Source organism: Asparagus officinalis, unplaced genomic scaffold, assembly GCF_001876935.1.
Source record: "Asparagus officinalis unplaced genomic scaffold, Aspof.V1 AsparagusV1_Un1039, whole genome shotgun sequence".
NCBI lineage: Eukaryota > Viridiplantae > Streptophyta > Magnoliopsida > Asparagales > Asparagaceae > Asparagus > Asparagus officinalis.
Window position 1 is genome coordinate 15,659 of NW_017973298.1, and position 7,504 is coordinate 23,162.

The 7,504-nt window shown below is 37.2% G+C and overlaps 2 protein-coding genes across 2 annotated transcripts; both read left to right on the plus strand.

Annotated features, from left to right (window-relative positions):
* The first annotated feature begins 420 nt into the window (after positions 1–420).
* Positions 421–2,397, plus strand: LOC109828323. The gene is made up of 3 exons (XM_020395345.1): positions 421–734; positions 938–1,558; positions 1,815–2,397. Exons 1-3 carry the CDS (start codon positions 421–423, stop codon positions 2,395–2,397), a joined length of 1,518 nt encoding a protein of 505 aa, XP_020250934.1.
* A 22-nt stretch (positions 2,398–2,419) lies between these two features.
* Positions 2,420–4,278, plus strand: LOC109828327. The gene is made up of 2 exons (XM_020395348.1): positions 2,420–2,575; positions 3,301–4,278. Exons 1-2 carry the CDS (start codon positions 2,481–2,483, stop codon positions 3,935–3,937), a joined length of 732 nt encoding a protein of 243 aa, XP_020250937.1. The 5' UTR covers positions 2,420–2,480; the 3' UTR covers positions 3,938–4,278.
* Positions 4,279–7,504: the final 3,226 nt, after the last annotated feature.

A 7,504-nucleotide genomic window follows, 5' to 3' on the forward strand; every position in this document is an offset into this window, starting at 1 on the left:
AAGGAAAAATTGCTTCAAGGCCCCAAACTTGAAAAAACAATGTGGCCCAGCCCCCTGTAGTTTGGCCCATGTGGCTAAGCCCTTAAATTTTCAAAAAAATGTAACTGGGCCCTAAAAGCAGTTCTCACACCCGTATTTGCACCCAGCCTCCCTAAAATACCCCCGCCTTCAACTCCGTGCCTCGAAAACGAGATCCGATCGCTGGCGAAACCTCTCCGTCGCATTTAAGGCGAGATGATGGCCGTTTTGGGGGGAAATTTTGGCGCGCTCCCTCCGTTATATCTCCTGTTAACCCACTCGGCTTTGAAGAGAGTGTATTTATGGTGCAAAGGGCAGATCTTTGCGGTTAGGGCTTATGATCTTCAGCCCCCTACTTGTCCTAAAGTGCCCTTCATAACTCCTCTTAAATCCCCTTCATTTATGGCGGAGAGCCCCCTTATTTGCATGGTTTCCTTGGGTGAGAGAGCAGTGTTCTCAAGGGTAACTTCTGCAACCTCTTTTTTTGAGTTTAAGTTCGACGTGGCTGAGAGGTTGAAGGTTCCTTATGATGCGCTATCAATGGTTTATAAATCTGAAAGGATCCCTGATCTGAGTTTTGAGATCGAGAATGAGGATGATATGGAGTGTATGGTGGAGCACAACCGTAATATCGGGTGTCTGGAGATCCATATTCGAGCTAATATAGATGTAGATGTTTCCAGATGTGAGAACACCCCGAAGCAACCTCCTGAAATGTAAGTTATATTTACACTTAATTTATTTGAAAACTTATGAATTGCATAGAGCAGGTTAAATGTTAGCTTTTAACTGATATATGTTAACTTTCTACCGAAGGTTGTTAAGCTTTAGGGCATATTTGTTAACTCTTAAGGGTACTGCATTATTTAAGTACAAGTCCTATTTGTTATTTTAAGAAAAACCAATTATATTTGTGCAGCATTATGAATACACTGAAGCCAAAGTTTATTGATAGTACTTCTGCCGCAAACCATGGTTCTGAAAGAATTCCAATTGATAATCCCAGTGGTAGCAGTGTAGTGCGTTCTGATGACATTATTAACAACACAGTAATGATTCCTGGTTGGTGGCATAATGCATTAACTGAAGAGGGTCAAGAATTTGAAAGTGCTGAAGAATTAAGGTTGGCGCTGACATACTATTCTCTGGCCAAAATGTTTGATTATGAGTTTAAAAAGAACGAACCAAAACGTATCCGTGTATATTGCCGATATAAAGAAACTTACGAGTGCCCATGGATGTTGTTTGCTTCACCTGTTAAGAATGCAAATAGACTATCGATCAAGAAGTTTGTTAATGAACATACTTGTGGGCAGTACGGGCAAAATACAGGTCGTTCAAGGGCATCCCGTAAATTCATTGCAACACAGTTACAACCACTCCTGAAGGTCCGTCCAGAAATCCGACCCGTTGATGTGCAAAAGGAGTTCCTCACAAACTACGGCCTTAGAATTGATTACAGTAAGATATGGTGGGGGAAAGAGAGAGCACAGGAGAAGCTTTACGGGGATATATATGAGTCGTATGATCAACTACGATGGTAAATGCTGAGCTTTATTATTAACTTGTTAAGTTTCAAAGTTTGCTTGTTAAAACAAATAGTTAACATGTTCCTTGTTAAGTTCATTGATAACATTGATAACATGTTAAGTTTCACGACTAACATGTTAACTCTTGTAAATAACATGTTAACTTTTGTTAAGTTACCCCAATAATGTGTTAGCTTTTTTTGGTCGCTTGTTAAGCTACACGGATAACATGTTAACTTGTTGGTTTGTTTCTTCTTACACGACTAGGTATGAGCGCATGGTAAAAGAGACAAATCCCGGCAGTTACATACATGTTGACCAGAATGAGGGGAGGTTTTCGAGACTCTTTGTTTGTTATGCTGCATGCATCAAAGGTTTCTTGAGTGGATGCAGACCCCTTCTATTTTTGGACGGTACATTTTTGAAGGATCGATATAAAGGTATTCTCCTCTCGGCCATAGCATACGATGGGAACCAAGGTATATTTCCCTTAGCGTATTGCATATGTGATCAAGAGAATTTGATGAATTGGAAGTGGTTCCTCCAAGGTCTATGGTCCATACTTTATGAGAGGGCTGACCCTTACAATCCTCCCCACCAATTGGTTATAATTTCTGATGCGGACAAAGGAATTAAAGAATCAGTAAAAGAGTATTTTCCAGAAGCTCTACACTCGAGGTGTGTTCTACATCTTGTTGAAAATTTCAGGTTAAAGCTTAAGGACTTGGGTATGAAGTCGAAGGACACTCATGTTCTTGGGAACTTACTCCAAAGTGCTTGTTATAAATACACAATAGCAGAATGGAATGAGTACATGAAAGAGATATATGACATGGATCCAAGGGCATAATGAAGTCGAAGGACACTCATGTTCTTGGGAACTTACTCCAAAGTGCTTGTTATAAATACACAATAGCAGAATGGAATGAGTACATGAAAGAGATATATGACATGGATCCAAGGGCATACAACATTGCTATGAACTACTCTCCTGATCAATGGGCAAATGCATTCTTCCCGGGAATAAGGTAACGTTATTTGGCTGTTCTATATCTATGCTAATGTATGAACTTATGCTATTTAGCATGTTATCTTTGGATTTGTTAAATTCTATATCAGAGCTGTTAACTATATCAGAGTTGATAACATGTTAAGTCTTGTTGATAATATGTTGAGTCTCGTTGCTAACATGTTAACTCTTGTTGGTTACGTGTCAACTCTTGTTGATAACATGTTAACTCTTGTTGATAACATGTTAACTCTTGTGGGATACATGTTAACTCTTGGGGAGAACATGTTAACTCTTGTGGGATACATGTTAACTCTTGTGGAGAACATGTTAATTCTTGTGGGATACATGTTAACTGTTAAATGTTAACTATTATATGTAAACATGTTAACTGTAATACAAAAAAATTAACTCTATTCAATTATTTGTGTCATCCCTTACATGTTAACTCTTGTAGCAAACATGTTAACTTTTATCGCTAACATGTTAACTCTTGTTGATAACATGTTAACTCTTGTGGATAACATGTTAACTCTTGTGGGATACATGTTAACTGTTAAATGTTAACTATTATATGTAAACATGTTAACTGTAATACAAAAAAATTAACTCTATTCAATTATTTGTGTCATCCCTTATTTATAACCTGTTAACTCTTATCTGTTCACATTTATTATGTTAACCCTATTCAATTATTTGTTAACCTTTATTTGTGACCTGTTATAAAGTTATATATAATTTCAGGTATGGGCACGTAACATCTAATGTCGCTGAGTCTTTTAATAATTGGATAAGGGAAGCTAGAATGCTACGGATTCTGCAAATGGTTGAGCATATCCGTAAACAGATAATGGTTCGAATGAGTAATCGCCGGTTACTTGCAGATAAATGGGTTGGATATCTCTGTCCACAAGCAGAGATGGTGCTTAAAGAAAATATAGAGAAAGGTCGTCCATTGGATGTTAAGCAAGCTGCAGCTGACATATTTGAAGTGCAAGCACATAAAACTACCCGTGTTGATTTGGAGAAGAAGACATGCACTTGCCGTGCTTGGGACGTCATGCGGATTCCGTGTAAACATGCATGTGCAGTCATCTCGTACATGAAGAGAGACATTTACCAATATTGCGATTGGTTTATGTCCATAGAAGCATTTAAAAAGAGCTATGACCCGATTCTCTATCCTATACCAGATTATGAGAAACGAAGCGTGCCAAGGGATGAGATCGAGCTACTTCCACCACATACTATCAAAAGAAAGGGGAGAAATAAAACAAGACGTATCAACAATCGAACAGTGTACAAACGACCTTTGAAATGCTCTCGATGCCACTCCGAAGGCCACAACCGCGCAACTTGCAATGAGCCGATCGCCGATTGATATGAGTTGCGGATTTGAAGAAACACTTTTGGGTGTATGTAATACTTTTGTAGTTAATTGTTTATATGAACTGAAACATATCTGGGTGTATGTAATACTTTTGTAGTTAACTGTTTATATGAACTGAAACATATCTGGGTGTATGTAATACTTTTGTAGTTAACTGTGTATATAAACTGAAATATATCTATGCCAATGTGAATTATAATGAAAATGTTATCTTACTTGGGTCTGTAAAGTTGCTCAGTTAGATTGTTAAGTTACAGTTAACATATAAAATTTTCTTGGTAAGTTATTAAGCTACACCTATTACATGTTAACTCTTGTAAATAACATGATGGATAACATGTTAACTCTTGTTAGAAACATGTTAACTCTTATAGCTAATATGTTAACTCTTTTGACAAACATGTTAACTCTTGTGGCAAACATGTTAACTCTTGTAACAAACATGTTAACTCTTGTTGCAAACATGTTAACTCTTGTGGAGAATTTGTTAACTCTTGTGGCATACATGTTAACTCTTGTTGAGAACATGTTAACTTTTGTTGAAATATGTTAACTTTCTTTGATAACATGTTAACTCTTGTGGGATACATGTTAACTCTTGTGGTATACATGTTAACTCTTGTTGAGAACATGTTAACTCATGCTGATAACATGTTAACATGTTAACCCTTGCTGATAACATGTTAACCCTTGTTGGTAACATGTTAACTATTGTTGCTAACTCTTGAGGATAACATTTTAACTTTATCCGTATACGGTATTATTTAACAAGTGAACCTGACATGTTATAAACTTTCTCCATATTTAACAAGTGAAGATGACATGATATAATTGTTAACTTACGAATCTAGCATGTTATAAACTTTCTCCGGGCACTAGTTCATTAGCTGTTAATACACTACACAAGCTGAAAATTATGAAGATTGTTTACAGTTGTTTATCTACATAGCATTCTTCCTTTGGCTGTAACATTTGCGGCTCATGCAGGCGCTTTCAATTCTGGGGCCTCCACGGCTATTGTGCCCTTTCTATTTCTGAATTCCCAGCCTTCTTTTATTAGTTCCGCAGCAAGCCTTGCACGCACTACCGCAGACGAATCATCGGCGGGCGTAACATGCCGCACATCATCTTTTTGTAGGATAGCCCGTACATAAAGGTATACGTATATCCCACAATCGTAGCTACAAATAACAAAACATAAATACATTTTAACGGTAAGTTTTGGAGACGAAAATTCTTTAATAAAATAAGGTTCATATGTTAATGTACCTTCCCTTTTGAGACTCGCATGGGATTTCCTTATATTTAAATGCCCTACACACCTTTTCCAGTTCGAATGCGGCCTTCATATGGTCCATGAAGTTTATAATTTTGTTAACGGGCTCAAGGTAAGCTTCGGGAGTTACCGAACTATAGTGCAACGCTAAATTTTCATTCAATCTAACTTCGGCACAATGCCAATGGTCATGACGAACAATTGGAAATATGAGTATTGATCGGCCAGCGGCAATATGTTGTTTTATATAAAGTTCATATAGTTCATATAGCCGCAGATGAGCCTGGTCTCCATAGAGTGAATGTTGTTACACAAAATTAACACATTAAGAAATAGCGGCCTTCAATATGTGAACATGATTCAAGTTCATATAGTTAACTTTTTTGGAAAACATGTTAACTCTTGTGGAGAACATGTTAACTTTTGTGAAAAATATGTTAACTCTTGTGGAGAACATGTTAACTTTTGTGAAAAATATGTTAACTCTTGTGGAGAACATGTTAACTTTTGTGAAAAATATGTTAACTCTTGTGGAGAACATGTTAACTTTTGTGGGATACATGTTAACTCTTGTGGAGAACATGTTAACTCTTGTTGAGAACATGTTAACTCTTGTGGGATACATGTTAACTCTTGTGGAGAACATGTTAACTCTTGTGGAGAACATGTTAACTCTTGTGGGATACATGTTAACTCTTGTGGAGAACATGTTAACTCTTGTTGAGAACATGTTAACTCTTGTAGAAAACATGTTAACTCTTGTGGAAAACATGTTAGCTTTTGTTTAAAACATGTCAACCCTTGTTGCTAACATGTTAACTCTTGTAGATAACATGTGAACTTTTGTGGCTATATGTTAACTCTGATAGATAACATGTTAACTTTTATGGAGAACATGTTAACTATTCTGGTTAACATGTTAAATATAAGAGCTTATCTGTTAACTAATTATATGAGGATTGGTCTTACGCAGAAATATGTAGATACAATCCCGTACTGCTTGTTTAATTCAGCGTTCTCTGGCAACTGCAGCCATAGCCGTAATCTGTCTAAGAGTGCCTCTGTTACTTTATCATCAAGTCTTCCCCCGCGGATCATATACAGTAGATCCGTGTATGTAATTGCGCTGTTATCAGTAGTTATGACATATACGTACCTTAACAAGAAATAAGTTACGGAGGGTTAAAATTTAAAACATGAAAAGTAACATCTAAACGCAAAAACATAACAAGCAAAAAACACAGTTTCACAGTTAATATTAAAGAGTTAGCATTAAACTACTTAACATATTATCTGTCGTGGATAACATAATAACACTTGTAGCTAACGTGTTACCTCTTGTGGCAAACATGTTAACATGAAAGCTAACATCTAAACGCACAAACATAACAAGCAAAAAACACAGTTTCACAGTTAATATTAAAGAGTTAGCATTAAACTACTTAACATATTATCTGTCGTGGATAACATAATAACACTTGTAGCTAACGTGTTACCTCTTGTGGCAAACATGTTAATTCTCGTTGCTAACATGTTAACTCTTGTGGATAACATGTTAACTCTTGTCGCTAACCTGTTAAGTCTTGTTGATAACATGTTAACTATTGTTGCTAACATGTTAACTCTTGTTGTTAACATGTTAACACTCGTTGTTAACATGTTAACCCTTGTTGCTTAAATTTAAACGTGAAAGCTTTACATTTTGAAATCAGCACTTACGGGCTACATTTCTCCTTGCAGTACTGCTCGAGCCATTTGTTCTCCTCAGCTGAGAGTTTCTCTGCAACATTTTTTGGTATTCTGTAGTTATGTACAAAAGCCCCAGCGCTATCTAACACTCGTAAGCTAAACGTGCATACATCAGGGATACCCTCATTCACCTCTTTTAAGGCAGCACGATCCACATCTGTTAAATACGTGCTTTTTAGCACATCCCACTTGCCAACACTGTCGTCATGGTAAACTGTTATTTTCTTTGGGGTGTCACCAAGCACAATGGGTTCATCTTTGTGCTCACCTTCTTTCAACTTCAATCCCTTAGCCCTCGGTTTCTTATCCTCAGTAAATGGTGTCCTAACCAGTTTACCTTTCTTGGTTGCTCTTTTGCTTGGAGCTCTACTCCTATAACCCACATATTTTTTGCTCACCGGCTTCCTCGGCCTCTTCGATCCTTCGCTGAGTGGAACTCTCTCAACCACACCTTCCTCCTACTACACCATCTGCTTGTCCTCCTCATCCTTGATCACCTCGTCTCTCTCTTCGCTCTTGCCCATTTCCTCGAC

Coding starts and splice junctions, on each gene's coding strand:
- LOC109828327 (XM_020395348.1), top strand. CDS start 2,481: ATGAAAGAGATATATGACATGGATCCAAGGGCATACAACATTGCTATG. Junction 2,576..3,300: donor GCATTCTTCCCGGGAATAAG/GTAACGTTATTT, acceptor ATATAATTTCAG/GTATGGGCACGTAACATCTA.
- LOC109828323 (XM_020395345.1), top strand. CDS start 421: ATGGCGGAGAGCCCCCTTATTTGCATGGTTTCCTTGGGTGAGAGAGCA. Junction 735..937: donor CCGAAGCAACCTCCTGAAAT/GTAAGTTATATT, acceptor ATATTTGTGCAG/CATTATGAATACACTGAAGC. Junction 1,559..1,814: donor TCGTATGATCAACTACGATG/GTAAATGCTGAG, acceptor TTACACGACTAG/GTATGAGCGCATGGTAAAAG.